Source organism: Myiozetetes cayanensis, unplaced genomic scaffold (assembly GCF_022539395.1).
Source record: "Myiozetetes cayanensis isolate MyiCay16 unplaced genomic scaffold, myiCay2020 scf14, whole genome shotgun sequence".
NCBI classification, from domain to species: domain Eukaryota; kingdom Metazoa; phylum Chordata; class Aves; order Passeriformes; family Tyrannidae; genus Myiozetetes; species Myiozetetes cayanensis.
The window spans coordinates 8,952,714-8,973,227 of record NW_026087048.1 but is presented as its reverse complement, the minus strand read 5'-3'; the positions used below and the strand labels follow the sequence as shown (position 1 = coordinate 8,973,227).

General features: G+C 35.9%; 1 protein-coding gene across 4 annotated transcripts in view; it reads left to right on the top strand.

The window, feature by feature from the left end:
- DMXL2 (Dmx like 2) overlaps positions 1-20,514 on the top strand; it is a 49,907-nt gene that overhangs the window by 7,957 nt on the left and 21,436 nt on the right. For all 4 annotated transcript variants that reach the window (XM_050309818.1, XM_050309816.1, XM_050309817.1 and 1 more), the window contains exons 2-21: positions 535-660; positions 2,375-2,446; positions 3,083-3,161; positions 3,798-3,954; positions 4,885-4,951; positions 5,587-5,765; positions 6,083-6,266; positions 7,222-7,396; positions 8,107-8,337; positions 8,446-8,723; positions 8,873-9,563; positions 11,264-11,385; positions 12,353-12,442; positions 13,722-13,839; positions 14,588-14,707; positions 15,121-15,348; positions 16,069-17,748; positions 18,037-18,147; positions 18,894-19,063; positions 20,384-20,481. In XM_050309818.1, the coding sequence (XP_050165775.1) occupies positions 535-660; positions 2,375-2,446; positions 3,083-3,161; positions 3,798-3,954; positions 4,885-4,951; positions 5,587-5,765; positions 6,083-6,266; positions 7,222-7,396; positions 8,107-8,337; positions 8,446-8,723; positions 8,873-9,563; positions 11,264-11,385; positions 12,353-12,442; positions 13,722-13,839; positions 14,588-14,707; positions 15,121-15,348; positions 16,069-17,748; positions 18,037-18,147; positions 18,894-19,063; positions 20,384-20,481 (4,976 nt within the window). The remainder of the gene's footprint in view (positions 1-534; positions 661-2,374; positions 2,447-3,082; positions 3,162-3,797; positions 3,955-4,884; positions 4,952-5,586; positions 5,766-6,082; positions 6,267-7,221; positions 7,397-8,106; positions 8,338-8,445; positions 8,724-8,872; positions 9,564-11,263; positions 11,386-12,352; positions 12,443-13,721; positions 13,840-14,587; positions 14,708-15,120; positions 15,349-16,068; positions 17,749-18,036; positions 18,148-18,893; positions 19,064-20,383; positions 20,482-20,514) is intronic.

The following is a 20,514-nucleotide window of genomic DNA, read 5'->3' as shown; positions in this document are numbered from 1 at the left end:
TCAGAAAAACCCTGCAATTGGATTCTTATAGAAAAAAATCACTAAGAATTCTTAAAAAAAGAAAAAAAAAAAAAAAGAATGGGGCAGGGGGCACAGCACACACTTATTTAGGAACTTACATGCAAATTCATTAATAAATGCTCCTGAATAGTAAACTCTTGTCTACCTTGCTCTAGGAGGCAACAAGAATTGAAGGGGAGAAATAAAACAACGATTAAAACTTAAACCTAACAGAAAGTACGCACAGAGCTCAAGTTCTGGATTAAAGTTGGGTTCGGGGTTTTGATGGGGGTTTTTACAGTTTCTGTTTGGTGATCCCTGTAGAATTACAATCTCCGTTGTTATTTTGTTTCTACTTGTTGCTCCTTCTGCGGCTGAACTGATGAGGAACAAACCCACTACACAGTAACAGCTTCTTTTACTGGGGGTTTTCACAGCTCTCTCAAAACATCGACACTGTAACAGGTATTCAGTGGTATTCAGTTGGTTTTTAAAATCAATACTTAATTATTTTTCTTTTAAAAAATATTTCAGGCGTATGGCTCTGGTTGTGACATTGTTATTCTGGCAGATGACTTTGAATGTGTGCAAATTATTCCTGGTGCTAAACATGGAAACATCCAGGTCAGTTGTGTGGAGTGCTCCCAGCGACAAGGCAGGGTAAGGATTTTAATAAATCTGTAAAGATTTTTTAAAAAATTGAATAAATTAAATAATTAAACAGCAACATAATGCATTAATGGAATTAAAGAGTTAATTTCATGATGAAGATCACATTTTACTAATCTGTGACTTTCAGAGTAGCTTTGAATGTGTTACTCTAAGAATTCTTTCAATTTAATAGTAATTTGGGGGTTGGGGCAAGGGATAGGAAGGGGGTAGAAAAAGCAGGAGACATCTTGTAAAATGGTTTTTACTCCTTTCTGGGATCTGCAATAACAGGTCTCTCAAAATGTGGACATATGTATTAATTTCAGTATAGTATCAGAACTAGAATGGTACTAAAATGATGATTATGGTCTCCATTATTGTATACTTCCATCTAAACAAGAAATGGATAAATCATTCATGTATACATATATAGAAATATATATACACACACATATTTGTATATATCCTGCAAAGTAGTATATTCAAAATACTTATTTTTCAGAGATTTTGGCACATTTAATTGTTTAGAAGTGCTACAGGATGAGCTGTCACAAGTTCATGGCCCCTTGACTTGCCATGTGGTTTCATTTTTAATCCCTAAACAGTACTAAAGAGTTTCAAAAGCTGAGCAAAAACACTTTCTGGGAGTTATGGTCGTGCACTCAGCAAATGGTTTGTCAGGTGCCACTGCTGACTTATATTGGCTACTTCAAAACTGGTAGCACTGTTGAGGAAGCCCCAGTTAGGATCAGGGCAGGTTTAGCTGGCAGGGCTCCTGAACTGCAGCAGTGCAGTCCCTGTAGGACTGGAAGGGAGATTCCAGCTGCAGAGTTGATCCCTGCAAGATCACCACAAACCCCTGGGTGGTTCTGCATTCAGGACTGAACTTGTGGTCTGTTCTGTAATTGGGGAGTGAGTGTGTGGTTGCAACCTTCTCTGTCCTCCACTCCCCCTAAAGAAGTAAGATTTCATAATAAATGTCAGGAAACTTTTGCATTTCTGTATTGAGTAAACCAGATCCTGAATCGGAAGGACTTCGGTTTTTCTATTAAGAATCTTTTAAAGAAGATAAAGACATTTTAAAGATGGTCAAGACCCAGATAAATTCCTAATAAAGACTATTTTGTGTTCAGATGTTTCTGTAAAATAAGTGGGTGAAAGAAACGGAGGGGTTCAGTGGTCTATGTACTTCAGTTTTTCTATTTACCATTTATCTCCTCTCAAAATGTATTTAAATATTAAAAATGTAATTACATTTCTTGCTGTTTCTTGTAACTACTATTTAGTGATTTAGTGATACAAGATGGAATCTAGGAACATGCAGAGACACAGACACTAATAATTAATGCATTAGTTAGCTGTGAAGTAGCTGGAACATGAGCAGAAGCAGTGGAGGCATCAGCTTTCCCTTATACATTAACAGTAGTTGCCCTAGAAGAATATTCTCCATCTGATTGACAGTGTTTGTACCACTGAACAAGATGTCTTCCCTGCTTAGAGTTAAAATCTTAAAGGTGGGCTTATTCAGAAGTATGTATTTCTTAACTACCTTAAGAAAATATACCTATAACAGTTAATTGTATTTGTATTAACTTCACTTTTCTTGAACAATGGCACACTGGAAATTCTTAAGCTATTTTGGAATACCAAGGATCATTTATTCTGCTTACCTCCTAACCATTTATTTTGAGTCTTCAACTTCTTTTTTTGTTTCCCCCCCTAGATTGCAGCATCATATGGAAATGCTGTTTGCATTTTTGAACCACTTGGTATAAATTCTCATAAAAGAAATTGTGTAAGTATGTCTTTCATAATTGTAATTTGGTCTAGACTCTTAGAAGAGGGAGAAGACTGGCTTTTATTATATTATGTTGACACACTAAAGATAAATGGATAAACACTTTCCACCATTCCTAATAAAATTGAATGGGTAGAATCTTCCAATGCATGACTTGAACTGTGGACTGCACTTCTCCTAAGTTCACAACATCTTGTTCTTGAATCTCATACTGGAATGACATGGTGAGGAGTTGGTACTTCTTATTTGAAGGTTGTCAAAAATATGACACAGACTTGTTTTAACAGCACAGCCATGGCCAAGCACTGGAGCATTAAGTGTGTTCTAAAGCAGGTTTCACAATCTTTATTGCATCTCTACCACCCTCCCTCCTCTATGTCCTTGTAAATCTGTGACCTCACGAGTTTAAAGTAATCTGCAGATGTATTTGGATGTGGGACAAGTCCAGATCTGGTTCACAGGGCACCCTGGGGTACATTTAAGTTTTATAAAACAATTTAAAACTTACCAAAACTGCATTTGGCAACCTACCACTGATTGTTTTTGCAACAGGCTTAACGGCAATTTCATAGAGAAAGAAATATGTTTTGCTGTTGATGTGAGCATTAATCCTTTACTGTTTTTAAACTGCAGCAACTGAAGTGTCAGTGGCTTAAAACTGGGCAATTCTTCCTCAGTTCTATGACTTACAACCTGGCATGGGATCCTCAAGGTAATGCACAGTTTGTGAAGTATTTGTTCAACATTTTTAGTTAGAACAACTTGGACACAAAATATTTTTACTGTAACAAAGTGAGAGCATGAATGTGGAAATATTAGATTACCTGTTCTCAGACAGTGTTGCATAAAATGTGAAGCTACAGTTAAGAATTGTGAAGATGCCTGTGCCAAGTGTTTGAGTCTCTTATGCAGGATCCTAGTTTGGGAATCACAGTGTTAAATTAACTGACTTAAATTACCACTAATAATAATTTAAACAGAATTCTATCATAATTAAAGTCAGCAATGTCCCCAGACACAGATCTTTATAAGATGTTTGTGTATTTATTTGAGGTGTGAATAGCTATTCAGCATCTGCAATATTCATTAGTAAATACAATTCTGTGATTCAAAGTCACAAAAAACTCCTTGATCTTCTTAAAAGGTATTATAAATTGCAAATGTTTTGGTAAAACCAGCTGTATAATATGATTGAATACCTTATCGTATTTAAAATGGACTTGATAAAATTTAGTTTTCAACCTGTTTACTACAAAATATAGTTGTAATAGGCCTATAGTTGATAGGCCTAATCTTTGCATATCCCTGCATCATCTTGTTTCATAGCTTTTTTATTTCTCACTTTCAGGTAACAGACTGCTGACAGCAACTGACTATTTGCAATTGTGGGCCCCTCCATCTCATGACATTCTAGAAGAAGATGAAGATGATGATCCCAGCAATCAGATCAAAGATGATAAAGTTCTCCCAGTTCTAAATGACTGGAAATGTGTCTGGCAGTGCAAGTGAGATAATTTTTAATTCTAAGGCAAATTGCAATTCTACCTCACATATCAACAATATCTTCTCTCCAAAACTATATTTTAAAATATGCTTTTAAATACTATAACATTCAAACAATGCAAGTTACTCCAAATAAGAAATCCTCACTTTTTCAAGTAATCTATCGTGAGATGGTTGAATAAAACCTAATCAAAGGCTTACCCAAACTGTACCTCTGAAAATGTATCAAAATTGTCCATTTTCTCATCTGTGAAAATAATGCTGAATATTGAATGAGACTGAGTAGAGGAGCAGTGCTAGGCAGATAAGCTGCACTGATAGAGATAAGAGCTGCTTCCTGAATCTTAGGAATGGAGTCCTGGAACTTTCTATTCAGTTTTATTGGAGCTTCATGTTACAGAAGTGTTTCCTGATCATCCATTTACAAATATATGTGGACTTGGGAAGTAGCTGCCTCTGAAAACCTGTTTTCTCTGTAGTTTTCTGAAGCATTTCTGAAGCACTGCATAGGGAGCTTTCCTCTTTCAGACATCTGACCATAACCTCTAAGCACAGACAAATAGCATCACGTTTACAAGAAAGATGTTTACTTTCATTTCTTCCTACTGTTTATCTTGGTTTCACTGGGAGTAGAGGAGCAGGTGGGACAAACCACTTCTAGGATCTCACTGGATCTAACTCTAGGTTTGCTGTACTTAAAAGAATTTGTTTTATGAGCCGTTTTTCTGTAAAGCTGTGAAAATACTATTTTGTTTCATTATAGCAAATACTTTTATGCTTCTGCTATTTGTAAAGTATGCTTAAAGCAACAACTATAAAATACTAATATATTTAATTTAAATAATGAACAGTAACACCTAATCAACTGAATACCTATGAAATAATGTTTTAGAATAAATAGGCCTTACTTCATTTGCTCTTGTATTCTGTAGGACTGCAACATCAGTACATTTGATGTCATGGTCTCCTGATGGTGAATACTTTGCAACAGCTGGGAAGGTAAGGGGGAAAAAGAATAATTAAGTAAGTTTTTGGAATGTTTTGCATTTGCTTGACAGAAGTAAGTAATATGTGAATAGTCCTGGACCATACACTCTATTATAGTCTAAGCAAAGGTAAATTATGATCTCATGTGTAATGCTGTGTTTTTGTATAATTCCATGAATTTCAGCAACAAGACATTGGATTTAGCTATGTAGTCTTCCTGAATACAGTGATACAGATGTGTATGTATATACGTATATATTTTTGATAAAGTCTACTTAGACATATTTTTAGATATGCATAAGCATATTTTTTAATTCTGCTGAAAATAATGAGGATAAATATCAGATCATTATGAGAGAACACATACACTTTTAAATTGATATAATATGCAGATGTCTGGATAAATTAGACAAGGTTATCTATTTAGTGAGTTCTGTGTTCAGTTGTCAATTCTTAACTTCTGTTAAGTGCAATACATGCTTGCACTTAATATTAGTTAAACAGTGAGATGAATTTTAATTCTGGGCCAAGTTTTCTTGAACGCTACCAGAATGGCAGTTTCCTCCTTATTTGGGATTTTCCTTTTATGACATTTTGAATTATAGCTAGCTAACCTCACTGTTATACTTCTGTATTACTTTTTCTAGGATGATTGCCTCTTAAAGGTTTGGTATCCTATGACTGGTTGGAAATCATCTCTTCTGCCCCAAGAGAATGAAGAAAAGAGAAAATGCTCAGAGGACGTTCAGTTCTCATTTGTTTATTTGGCACATCCTCGAGCAGTGACAGGATTTTCATGGCGGAACATTAGCAAGTACATGCCCAGGTTTGAAAGCTTTCTTTTCTTAAAAAAAACAAGGAATCTTTGATCAAATATTTTTTTTAAGACTCTGATTAATGTTGTGTCATCAAGAACACGACATTTCTCTCTTATTCTGTCAAGGAACAAAACATCAACATCTTCCCATAGGCTTTGGTATTATCTATTACAATAGTGATAGCCACGTTAACATTTATTTGGGGGAGAAGCAGAAATTTGGATGAAACAACAACTACTAAATACATGTAAACTCCCCTAATTTCTGCTGTGTCCACATAGCTAATTTAATTCCACTGGCAGTAATCTGGATGTGTCTGCCTTAGGGGTTTGGTGTGTAATGTGTTACTCACGTCGTGTCTCGATGGCGTCTGTCGGCTGTGGGCAGAGACGCTGTTACCAGAAGATACTCTTCTGGGGGAGCAGATCTGTGAAACGAGCACTTCCAGCATTAGCAGCACCGTCTCTCAGTCTGGAAAGCAGAAGGACAAAATACAACATGCACTAGAGGTACAAGTAAATACTGGATTTGTCAAATTTTAAACTCTAAGGATGTATATTGTGGAGTCTTTTCATGCATAATGGAATAGTCTGAATTATTTCATATCAGTTTTGGAAGTTTATTACTAAACGTTGAAAAAGTCTGAGACGACAACTCTGCATTCAAGCTCCGTGTTTTTAAAACTCAATTTGCTTTTTCTATAGCTAACTAATAGTGATGGGAAGAGACAATGATTAATATGGAATAGTAGTGCTAGTTTCATTCTGATGGGTTTGAAAGTCTGTAATTATAAAAACAGTGGAAGGAGTAAATAAACTCTTTGAACTTTTAGTTACCTCCTTTGATAATTGGAAAAAATGGTATTATGAGGCTCTAAATTTCATTTCAGTGACAGTTGTATCAAGGCTATTAAGTTTACAGTGAGAGAAAACCTGTCAATAAACAAATAAGGAAAGAAAAGAAAACACCCACCCCTCATTTGTAACTATTACAGTCAGACCAGGGTTTTACTTCTTACATGTCATGGTCATCAACAAATAGGGAGATTGGAGCCAAGTACTCTTTGGGCTGTTGAAACAGTTGTGCTCTCCGTGTGCTCTCAGAAATTCTCAGTTATACAAAAATAATTCATTATAACATTTTGTTGCAAAAGTTACTGCTTTTAGATTGTTCTATTCATATTTTTTAATGTTATGCAAAATAGTGGGTATTTTTATGTTGTTGTTGGAGCCAATATTAAAGAAATTTTCTGAAGACCATTAGAAGAGCTTTGCCTTTGGCCAGAAACAAGGTACATTAAGTGTTACTAATCTCCATTGAAATCTATTTAAAATAATTTTTTGAAATCACTCTTCATTTCTTTGGTAGAAGAAGGTAAAAAAGCTTTAGCTTTACAGAAGTGTGAATTTTTCCCTTACAGGTTTTTTTAAGTATTTCTCTATTTATTTTTTATAACTGTAACAGACAATTCACCAGTTGAAAAATATGAGAAAAGGACAAAGGAGATCTTCAGTTCTTGTTACCCACACAGATGTGCTGCCAGATCAGCAGGGGACTCATGAAGTTCAGCGTCACATTTCACACCATGCAAATGCACTTGGTCACTTCCACATAGCAGCAAGCATCAACCCTAACACAGGTGAATTACAACCATTTATTAAACTCCAATATATTTGCACAGAGTGAAAAAAATAAAGGGAGTTGAGATGCACATTCTTTGCTTTGCCTAATTGAATACAGAGAATTTGTAGGAAGACTCTTATTTCACAAGTCTGTTACTTGGCATAGAGTTTTGTAAGACAAATGAAGCTGAATTTATTCTGAATACCTTCACACTTTTACAAGACAATTCAATTCATCTTTGCATGTCAAAAGGTAAAAAGAAACCTAACTTTCCAATTTGCTTGGTGTTTTATTCTTGGGTTTTGGGAGACCATGGTATATGATGAATAGAATAATTGTATTCTACAGAATATATAGTGGGGTTTTATAGAATATTATGTAATATTTTAAAAAAGGAAAAGATTAAAGAGCAATGACATGCTTTACCTAAAATCTGCACGACTGACAACACTGCAGCATATGAAACTGAGCAATTAGGCCTATTGAATATCATTTACCATTCACATAAGAATAAATTTTCATGTAAATTTATTGCCATTAAAATATCTTTACTTTTTTATTACAATTGCATGTAGAAACTTGATCTGTTGCTTACCTATTCTAATCTTACAGACACAAATGATGTTATACCTAAAATAAGTTAAATGTGTGTATGTGTGTATATATATATATAAAAGATGAGCAGTTTAATATATAGCTTTTTTATCTGTTTTAAAATGTCCACAGATATTCCATCAGTCTTGGCTGGAACAGCTTTTAATATAGATGAAGGAAATGGCTTTGTTGTCCACTGGTTGAATAATAAAGAATTTAGTTTCACATCCTCCATTGAAGTATTTATGCAGCATCTAAGAAAAATTTCTGAACAACAACTAGAACAAGATTTTGATGTTGAAGTTGAAGAGGAAGAAGAAGTGGAAGAAAAAGAGAGAGGTTTACGTATGAAATTAGATCATGGTTAGTTCTTATCAGATTGTCCTACTCACAGATTAAAAAAATATTGTGTTTTGAGTGATGGGAAAATCTTTGCAATGGATAAAATGGCACAATTTTTTTCTCTTGCAGACTTGTCTATAGACAGAGAATCAGAGACAGGGACTGGTACAGGCTCCTCAGAACATGAGGATGGAGAAAGAGAGGGAAGCCCCAAAACATCCCTGCTGGCAGGCCCACGAATGCCTCTTCCAACAGTTTTGTTAGATCGGAAAATTGATTTGCTCCTGACGGAATGGAACAGGAATCCAGACATGCTTTTTACTATCCATCCTGTTGATGGGACCTTTCTGGTGTGGCATGTGAAATATTTAGATGAATACAATCCAGGCATCTTCCGACAAGTTCAGGTATTGTGTATTTGAAATGGTTTTATTATTTATGATCTTAATCAACAAACATTGTGTCCTTTCTTCTATACTGGACATCGGTATGAATTTAATTAAGTACTTCCTGAGTTTGTATATTCTAATTTTTTTCTTTTTTATTTCTTTTTTAGGTTTCATTTTCTTCTAGGATTCCTGTTGCATTTCCCTCAGGAGATGCTAGTTCCCTTAGCAAAAATATTATGATGTATGCTTGCCCTATCTTTGTGAAAGATACCGGTAGTGCTGCACAACAGAAGACAATGGACTTTCCGGATAATAGTCTAGCAAGTAAAAGCTTTGCCCAGGACAGTGCAAATGTGAATATAATTTCTCCCATAGTAATGATGATTTCCAAACATATAGATGGCTCTCTAAATCAGTGGGCAGTCACTTTTGCTGATAAGTCAGCCTTCACTACTGTGCTCACTGTATCCCATAAATTTAGGTACTGTGGACACCGCTTCCATCTCAATGATCTCGCTTGCCATTCTGTTCTACCCTTACTGCTCACGTCTTCTCACCACAATGCTCTGTTAACTCCTGAGTCAGACAGTTCCTGGGACTCTGACAGGATAACCAGAATGATGGATCCCCTTAAGCATAAGAAAGGTTCCTCTAAGCAGCAACTTAAAAATGCAGCAACCCGTACATTCCATGACCCAAATGCCATCTACAGTGAGCTGATTCTGTGGCGTGTGGACCCCATAGGGCCTTTGTCCTACACTGGAGGAGTGTCTGAATTGGCTCGAATTAACTCTCTTCACACCTCTGCTTTCTCTAATGTAGCCTGGCTTCCAACACTCATTCCCAGCTATTGCCTTGGTGAGTATATGTGGCATGCTTCCGTGTAGGGTTAACACTGTCAGTTGTTAGAATTGATTTGTTAAAATAAATTAATATTTTATTTGGAGAATGTTTATATAAACTTTTCCAATTTCCTGGAATTATGCAACTCAAGCATTTTTATTTCATTTGAGGCTAAGCTACTGAGAAACACTTCCTGTGGTCTGAGTGTGTCTGCAGTCACTGTGGATCAGCTGACATTCAGTAACTCCTCTGTGTGACTAAGCACTCATTGCTGTCACAAAGAACAAGATGATGCCTTTCCTTAGAGCTTTAGGCAGTTTCCCTGAGTGTTCTCTGCATTGACACAGTATTAAAAATGCAGGTGTTCTTTCTGATGGCTTAGGTGTCTGGATTGCTGGCCACATGCAGCTGCAGGAGGCAGTGGGTTGAACAGAACTAGTAGTTTGACCATTTGAACATCAGAATTATCGAGAAAGATTTTCAGCCAAAATCTGCATTATCAAATTCTTTTAACATGCTGGCTAAAAACTCTGCTTAGAAAATCCTGAAACAACACTGAAATTCTTCAAACCATTAAGGGTTTATAAAAGCCAGTTAGAACAAAGAATATTTTTAAATAAATAGCCTATATTAACTTTACAGAACTGCAAACAATACTTTTTCAGAGATCAGACGTTACAACATCTGATGTGCAATGCCCAGGACAATTCTTTAGTTTTTGGTTTTAATTTTAGGGCTTTCCATTGCATTTAGAAAAATTATCTCATTACTCTATTCAACCACTCAGATTCTTATTCTTTAATTATCACAAAGGTGCTGTTATAGTAGTTGTCATCTTTGTATACAGTACTAAATGTCATTTGTGCTATGGATATAACATTACGTTATATACCTAATGCCAGATGATTTTGTTATGCTCAGGCCAGACTTGCCTTTGCAATGATTAAATGGGTGTCAAAGATGATATACAACCCCAAAAATCCTAAATATGCTAAATATGCTTAATAAATGCATAACATATCTTTGATTTAAAATAAATATCTTTGATTTTCTCTGCTTACAGAGTAACATTCTGTGCTGTCTGAATCCCACACAGTGTTCTAAACACAAATAGCAAGCTGCTTTCTTCTAGTCTAGAGGAAAACATATGTCAGAGTAGACAATCTCATGTCATGCCTGTTGTATTTACTGTAGGAAAGCAAAAAAGACACACTTTTTCATATGCTATTCAGAACTACAAATCCATTTCTCTCTCTACTTTTATATCTGCACTTCTAACTGCAGGGCAGAAGGGAATATTCGTGGAGGTTAATTTTATGCAAAGAACGTAGAGACAGTAAAAAGGAAAAAAGCTGTGGCTGATGTAACTTTTCTGAGCAGTTTACCTTTAGACTCCTACTCTGAATTGTCTCTGACAACCCATTCCTTTAGGTGTGCTACAGACTGGGCATTGCATGTGTGAACAGTAACATATATGAATTCAGTTTAGATTATTGAACTTTTATGAGAAGCTTCATTTACATAAATGAGGAAAAATGGAGTTATTTCCCAGTTAAATAATGGTGTGTTAATACACACATTTGCTTAGGCTTTTTGCTTCAATACTTTATGAAAATTACATTTGAATCATACTCAGATACTGTGGATTGTAATAAACTGCCTAGATGCCATTGACTGGCATTTTTTTCTTTATGCATTTGTTGTGTTTCTGTCAGGTACATATTGCAACTCTGCCAGTGCTTGCTTTGTTGCATCAGATGGCAAAAACCTCAGGCTCTATCAGGCTGTTGTAGATGCACGAAAACTTCTGGATGAATTATCTGACCCTGAATCATCTGTAAGTTTTAAATAAGTTTTTAAATTTTTACCTTGCATAGTTGCATGTTTTGCACTGTGGGTAAGCATTAGCAGACAGAAAGGCAACTATTGATACTAAAAGTATCTGGACTGAAAGAAAATTTCCCAGACAAGTTTTCCCAACCTGTGGCAGGTGGGGAAAGTAAAACTAGACTTTCTTTCTCTGTCTTCTCAGAGGAGGAGCTTAGAGCAAGAGGGCAGGTTAAGACAGATGAGCAAGACAAAGGTGTGTCCACCTAAGTTACATGTGTATATGAGGAAAGACAGAGATGGTAGGATATAAAGAAATTGGCAGATTATTGCTAAGGGTAATATTAGCTTTTATTTTTTTCTGTAATAAGCAATTTTTTCCTCCTTTTTGTCTTTAATTTCTGTGACTTTAGGCAAAGTAAAGCCTGACCTTACACTGCTATTATATAAAGAAACACATCTTTATCCTTTTTCCCCCATTTCTCTGTTTTTTTATGAGCCATCCTTCAAGACAGAGCCTCTCAGCATTCAGATCAGTCTGAGAAATTTATTCTAGGAGCAATGACTGTGAACATTCCAGCAAAAATCAATACAGCCTTCAGCTTATATATAAGCTGTACTCATTTATTTTTTTCATATGTGGCGACAAAACCTGAAGCTTGAAAAAGAAGTGAATCTGTATATTTGTTTCTCATTGTACAGATATATTATACTGTGTTATGAAAGGATAAATCTTTAGGTAAACAACATTTAGCTTCCGTAAAAACTGGTGTATCATCCCCATGAGGAGCTGCCGACTCACAACAGTGCAAATGTCTAAACATATTATTCATGAGTGATAAAGTGACAACAGGAAGAAGTCTGTTACAGTTTCTACCAGGAAGGAAAATTGAAGCATCAGTTTATCATAAGTGACTGCAATTTTCTTCTGTCCAAAGGAAAAATATACTAATTTTTCTCATTTTCCTCTGTTTCAGAAACTTATCGGGGAAGTGTTTAATATTGTGAGCCAACAATCTACTGCTCGTCCAGGATGTATTATTGAACTCGATGCAATAACTAACAAAGTAAATAAATGGTTAACTCTTTAAGAATATCCCATAAAGGTGTTTAATAACTTTGTTAATTAACCTAAGCTGTTGGAAAGAGGTAAAAGAGATGACGTTTCTTTATGGTGATAATGACTGCCTTGAATTTTTGTGAATATTGAGATACTTTGAACATTTTGGTAAGCCAGCTTTCTATTAGTGCTAGGAGCTCAGAGTATGGCAATATTTTCTAAGCATAACTCTTGATGAAAACAAAATTAAACTAACTAAAGACTGTTTTCCAAGCCATCATAATGTAAAGGGAAATAATTACACTCCCCTCAAACTCAAACAAACAAAAAGTAACAACATTAAAAAGCCCAGCCCTAAAAACTAGATCTAACTATTCCAAAATGTAATAATGTTAGCCAGGTATGACTTCATTATTTTTGTTTGTCTTGTAAGACAAATTTATATCTATTAACCAATACAGCTATACTTTTCAAACAATGAGCAAGTACAACTAAACCTTGTCCTTGCTCATTTATTTTGATTATACATTTCCAGTGCTGTTTTGTGTTAGGAAGCAGCCTATGAAAACAATGAGTTTTACCATTTCATAATTACACAACTGTGGGGTTTTGACACGTATATTTTTCTATTGTCAATAAATTTCCATGTCTTTTTAGTATTAATAACATAGGATCTTCAATTTTACGTTCATATTTACAAAATATTTCCCCAGAATTTTTATACATGAATACAGGGAATATTGTCTTCCCTTGTTTCTCTGGAAAAAAGAGGGTGTTTTGCAACATGAAGACTTCATCATCACTGTTTTTGGGGGGCATATTTTTCCTTGCCAGCAGGGAAGGATTTCACTGTGAGCAGCCTTTTTGTAGGGAGGTAGAGTTACTGCAAAGAAATCTGTTGCTGTCAGAGAGGACAGATGTCAAGATATCTGACAGAAAGAAAATCTGCAATTCGTTCCCTTTTTTAGATTTCCCAAGCAATTCACTGCAGACCTGTCTTCCTACTGAAGAGGGATAGAAGTCTAAGAGTTTTTGCCACTGTCATTTCATCAACGCCAGAGAAATAAAAACCAAACAGATACTAATCCATCTGTCAGTAATGGCGACAAAAGTGTTATTACAAAATTCACCTGGCATGGTAGATCTTGGTGGAATTATTTGAATTTACAAATAATAGGTTCTAGAATATGCTTAGAGTATGCTTGGATTGCACCAAGGAAATAATTGCATGAGTACAAAGTGTTTCTGGTCTGTTCTGGAAGCATAACTATTGCTCAATGTTTCAGTGTGGCTCAAACACACAATTGCTTCATGTCTTCCAAGAAGACTTCATTTTGGGATACAAGCCACATAAGGAAGATGTGGAAGGGAAGGAAACTGAGATATTTTTCCAGCCATCACAAGGTATAGCGTTAACTATAACTAATATGAATTAAGTAGGTACCAACAATGTTCTTAAAGAATACTGAAATCTAGCTAGCATGTGCTAATTTACTTTTAAATGAGAATCTGTACAATTCAGTAAAATGGCTGGTTTGTGTTGTTCTTATGATTTACTGTTTACATGATATTAAACAAAAGCATTCGAATTGAAGAATTTTGAATTCTAAGAATTCAAATCACATTTTAACCTATATGACAAAGCACAGTAAGTGCTGTATGTTTTATACAAAAATGTGAACAAAATAGAACAGAAGCATATTTTCTGCATCAGTATGTAGTTCCAGGTCATGATGGGAATATATCTGACTTTGCAGTAGAAAGTTACTGGGTAATTTGGCTATAGACTTAAAACTTTAAAAGAAAAATGAAGAAAGCAGGCAGTTGAAAAGAGTCTTTACAATCTGGGAAAATAATTCAAACTGACTGGGAAGGCATATCTAACAAATTAGATTTGTCACTAATACTCAGATTGTCTGTAAGTCAGTATCTATTTTTGTAATTCTTCTGTAGCCATAAGCAAACAAAATGTCAATTAAAGCATATGACTAATGGCACTGTTTGAATGTTTTGTTTTATAATCAATTTCTTTCAAAGATGAAAATTTATTTATTTATTTCATGTTAATAGTTTTTAGAGAATCCTTTGTTTTGGAAAAACTATTTAGGTTGAATGTAAATTTCATGACAGTGGTAATATGTTTAAATTACAGGGTATCGTCCACCACCCTTCTCAGAGAAGTTTTACCTTGTAGTAATTGAAAAAGATAGTAATGGCTGTTCTGTTCTTCAGATGTGGCATCTTCATCTCAAGTCTGTGCAAGCCTGTTTAGGTGAGCAACTGTAATAGTCTTAGAGAGAGACATTTCTTTCATATTATTTCAAATAAAACTTAAAGTTTGATGGTTTATTTTAAAACAATTAATCAAGGCAGTAGAAGCAATAAGATTCCTTACAAACATTGGTTGCATTCTATGCCAATGGCAATATAAAAATTTGTTGATGGAGTGAGTAATGTACTTAAGCACTTAAATCTTTATTTCAAACTATCAGTATTATTCCAGAATGTTATGGATATTTTAAAATTAATAGTCACAGCATGCAATAAAACTGACACTGCCTACACACATCATATAATCTTCTGTGTAACTCAAGCACCTACACAAACAAATAATTTTGATTATAGGATATTCATGCCTTGTCCTTACAGACAATTTTTTAACACTGTTGGCTTTTTTTTATATAGCAAAGGCAACTGAAGCATCTTCATCAGATAATAAGCTTAGTGTACCTGAGCAAAAGACTGTGGATTCTTCTCCAGATGTATCACCTGGCATAAGTCCCATTCCACGATCTTCATCAATTGCTAATCTTCAAACTGCTAGCAAACTCATCCTGAGCTCTAGACTCGTGTATAGCCAACCTCTGGATCTTCCTGTTGGTGTAGAAGTAGTGAGAGCAACTCCTTCAGCAGGTAACTTTAACATTTCTTTCTATCCAATTGGTCCACTGATTTACCTCCTAGTTCATAGGATTGTATCTCCCCAGTGTATCACATTCTGAGTTACTGATACAGGAAATGCACGACTAAAAAGGTGCTTTCAAATCATCGTGCCCATGTCGTGTTCCTCTTCCATAAACGGTATCAAAACCCCACAGGAGAGCTATTCTTGAAACTTACTACTCTAATAATTGAAAATGTAACTTTTAACCTGACTTTATGAATGAAAAATTTATGCCTGCTTGTGCATTTGTTGGCATTACTATGTTTGTTATGTAGTGCTTTTTTTCACCTGATGAAGTTCTAGAAGACCTACAGCTTTTGTTTGTCTGTCTTTCTGTCTCTCCTGTTGTGTTTTTTTTCCCCTTTCTCTCTTAGGTTTCACTTTGGTAGGCTATATAAGCCTAATCTTAACATCATTAATCTCATTTGATTAAGGCTTTGCATTCCTTTCATTGTTCAATTCCAGTTTATCATCTCTGAATAGTGACCAAAAATGCAGACGATAAGCATTGTTCAAGCTGCAAAACTGTTACCAGCTTAATGTTATTTGCCCTTACCCAACTCCAAATTAAAACAATAATATCAGGTTGTAAGATCTCTAGCAGTAGGTAGACACTGTTGTATCTGCCTTATTCATGCAGGCATCCTACTATGTATTACTAAAAGTAAATGTGTTTGTTCTAACTTCAGGTCACCTGAGTTCTTCATCAATATACCCAGTCTGCCTTGCACCTTATTTGATAGTAACATCGTGTTCAGACAACAAAGTGCGGTTCTGGAGATGCACTGTAGAGACAGACCTGAACAGCAACAGTGAAGAAAAGGAAACATATCACTGGAGAAAATGGCCTTTGATGAACGATGAAGGAGAAGACAACAGCAGCACAGTGAGCTTAGTAGGAAGGCCGGTTGCTGTGAGCTGTTCTTACACAGGACGTCTCGCAGTAGCCTACAAACAGCCCATACAGCATAATGGCTTTGTTTCCAAAGAATTTTCCATGCATGTTTGTATACTTGAATGTGAGTCTACAGGAGGATCAGAATGGGTTTTGGAACAGACAATTCATCTGGATGATTTGGTTAAGGTTGGAAGTGTACTTGATTCAAGGATCAGCGTAGATAGTAATTTATTTGTTTACAGTAAATCAGATGCGTTTTTGAATAAAGACAGATACCTGGTGCCCAGTATCAAGCATTTGGTGCATTTGGACTGGGTTTCAAAAGAAGATGGTTCGCATATACTGACAGTTGGAGTTGGTGCCAACATCTTCATGTACGGAAGACTTTCGGGAATTGTAACAGATCAAACGAGCAGCAAAGAGGGAGTAGCTGTCATTACCTTGCCACTGGGTGGGAGCATAAAACAAGGTGTAAAGTCAAAGTGGGTGTTGCTTAGGTCCATTGATTTGGTATCATCTGTGGATGGCACTCCTTCACTGCCTGTTTCCTTGTCCTGGGTGAGAGATGGCATCCTGGTAGTGGGAATGGACTGTGAAATGCACGTTTATGCCCAGTGGAAACACGCTGTTAAGTTTGGTGATGGAGAAAGTGACGTTTTTGCTGCTGAAGACTCAGCAACACAAGATCCACTTAAAACAAGCTTGATAATGAAGAAGACCAGTGTAATAGATGGGGCAGGTGTTGTGGATGATGTTTTTGGCACTCCAACAGTAATTCAGGATGGAGGCCTCTTTGAAGCTGCTCATGTTCTTTCACCTACTCTACCCCAGTATCATCCAACCCAGTTGTTAGAACTTATGGATCTGGGTAAAGTTCGCCGAGCCAAAGCCATTCTATCCCATCTAGTTAAATGTATCGCGGGAGAAGTTGCAATAGTTAAAGACACAGAAGCTGGAGAAGGGACTGGTCCTAAACGCCATCTGTCTCGCACCATCAGCGTCAGTGGCAGTACTGCAAAGGACACCATCACTGCTGGGAAAGATGGTACTCGAGACTACACCGAGATAGACTCGATTCCCCCACTGCCACTGTATGCACTGCTGGCTGCAGATCAGGATGCCACCTATGTGTCTGAAGAAACTTCTAAAATACCTCAGGGCTCTGAAGACCAGGCTAAGAGAAAAACAGAGGATCAGTACTCGGATCTATTCCAGATTCAACCTGTTACAACTGAAGACTTTATAGATTTTGAACCTGAAAAGAGGGAGAGTAAATCCAAAGTTATTAATCTGTCACAGTACGGTCCAACTTACTTTGGCCGAGAACACGCGAGTGTCCTTTCAAGCCACCTGATGCACTCAAGTCTGCCAGGGCTCACTCGACTGGAGCAGATGTTCCTCGTAGCTTTGGCAGACACTGTGGCCACAACGAGCACTGAACTAGATGAGAACAGAGATAAAAATTACTCAGGTTAGTAACTGACACTGTTGAATTAACATTCTTGTTCTTCTCAGCAAACGTAATCTTAGTCCTTGGGTATTTGGGGATAACAAAGCTGAAATCTAGCATCAGTTATTCAGACTAGATACAGTAAGAAAGAAAATAAAATATGAATCTCTACTTATATTTCATGCATAATAAATATCTTGTGGTTCAGGTTCTTGGCGAGCTTAGAAACATACATTCCTCACACACTGTATATGGTAAATTGTATATATGTCTCTTGTAGTTCAAAAGTCAGTATTTTGTATTTCACAGGAAGAGATACCTTAGATGAATGTGGCTTACGATACTTGTTGGCCATGCGCTTGCACACTTGCCTTCTGACATCGCTGCCACCTCTGTACAGAGTTCAGCTGCTTCACCAAGGTAATCCTTAGAGAAACTATTGATTCCATTTGATCCCCTTGAGCTGACAGGCTCTGGTTATGTTTTATTTATAATATATTTGTATTATCTGCATATTAATTTTCCATTTCATTAAGGCCATTACCTCGCAAAGGCTTAGTAAAGGCTTCCCTACATGCACTGTAATAGCAAAAAAGTATAACTCTAGAGCAGATGCTGGCCTATTCAGTTTGAGGCATAAGTTCTCCAACCAGATAAAGTACAGATTGTATATGTAATTCATTGTTTCTGCTGGAGGAATTAACATTCCTTTACATGAGCTTGGCTTTATCTTACCTTAGAGATTGTTTTATTATTTTCATCACAGCAATTTTTTCCCTTGCTCAATATGAGTAAATCCTGTTGTAAAATACAGGAAAAAAAAGTAGTTACCACCTAAAAAGCAGAGACAAAGGTTTCTGGCCCAGAATGGGTCTGCTTCTGTGATAACAGAATGCTTTTCCTTCAGTCTTTCAACTAAGTTTAGAACATTTATGAATGAGGTGCTGGAAGGTTACAAAAGAAGTGCTGAGGAGAGGACATCCCCAACAAGCAGAAAAGATAGTTCAGCTGTTCCTTTAACAGCTCTAGTTCCTGTTGAAGGAAACGGTTTCTCTCAGCTCTACACAGCTCTTGGGCTGGAGATCCCGTTTTTCGTCTCTGACATATTCCATTTGCTTATTAACAAGTCAGTCTTCTGAATGTTATTGGTTTGTTTTATTGTTTAGGCCTGTCTACTTGCCATTTTGCATGGGCCTTTCATTCTGAGGCTGAGGAGGAGTTGATCAATATGATTCCTGCTATCCAGAAGGGAGACCCACAGTGGTCTGAATTAAGAGCTATGGGTATTGGTTGGTGGGTCAGGAACATCAACACGCTCCGAAGGTGCATTGAGAAGGTACTTTTTATTGCTGCCACATTCTCCTTACATGCTGTTAGTTGTGCCTTCACAGGTGTGCATGGGGAGTTGTTTAAGCAGGTTCCTTTGTACTCCAGCCCAACCAGGAGACTGCATAATTAGTTTTTCCAAGCCAGGTGATGTTGGCAGTCCTGCCTTACAAGTGTCATTATACAGCAGTAAGATACAATTCAACTGATCTTGGGAAAAGCCATTTTTGAAACACCTAAATTCTCTCCCCCATGTATTTTATAATATATTAAAGATCATATTAAGTACTCTATTCCAAGAAAAATCTTGCTTTCAGGTATGAGACTACAGATTTAAACAGGTAATAATGCTTTCAGTTCAGCAGTAGGTTTTCTGTAAGAAATATATCTTATCTAAAAATATTAGTCAATAAAAACCTATATAAAGGATTTTTTTGCAAGCTTTGTATTGTTTATAATGGAGTACTATAGAATATAAAATAACTGAATTGCAAATAAATGCAGATTTTACTCTTCTGAAGAGTTACAAAGTTACTGTTTTATGGCAATGTATAGCTATACTATGTAAAACCAAATTAACACTAAATCTCATTTGCATGCAGAGTTTTCTTATGAGAGGTCCAAAATGGATAAAATGCAATATATTTTTGAAATAATAGCTACATCTGCTTCCCATAGCTACCAACAAAATTTAAATCTCATTAAATAATACAAATTTCAGCTTTCTTATAACATGAAATGTGATGGATTTGTATAATTACTACATTTGCTTTGAATTACAACAAGAAATGCAATCTTTAAAATGTCTGTGGAACAGTACTTACTACTCTATTAAATTTCCAAGTCATCTAATGTAAAAAATACATTTTTCAAGTTACAGGAAATCAAAGAATCTAGGAGCAAAACAATTATCGTAGTACTCCAAATCAAATGTGATTACATCTGAGTCCTATATAAAACCCAAACTCTTCATTAAGCAAATACTGTTATTAGCTTAACTGTTTTTAAATAATGGATTGCCAGATGAATTTCACCTAACAGTATTAGTTACTGTAACACTTTTAAAGAAAATATTTTTATTTGCACATTCATAATATCCCACTATTGCTCTCTGCAATAGTGCTGGTTTTCTGACTCTTAAAAGCACTTACAGTAAAGAGCTCTGTTACATATGAATAAAACATCCTCACAGAAGTTACTTTGTTGGTTTGTAGAGAAAATACAGTCACTAAACCATCCTCCCTGATAAACAGCTAAAAAACACAGGTTATGTAGCTAAAAGGGAGCCTTTTATATTTCCATTAATAATAGTAGGCTTTGTTTACTACAGGTTGCAAAAGCTTCATTCCAGAGGAACAATGATGCCTTAGATGCTGCACTTTTTTACCTTGCTATGAAGAAAAAGGCAGTGGTGTGGGGTCTGTTCAGGTGAGTTCTGCTAACTGTAAGTTTGATAAATCT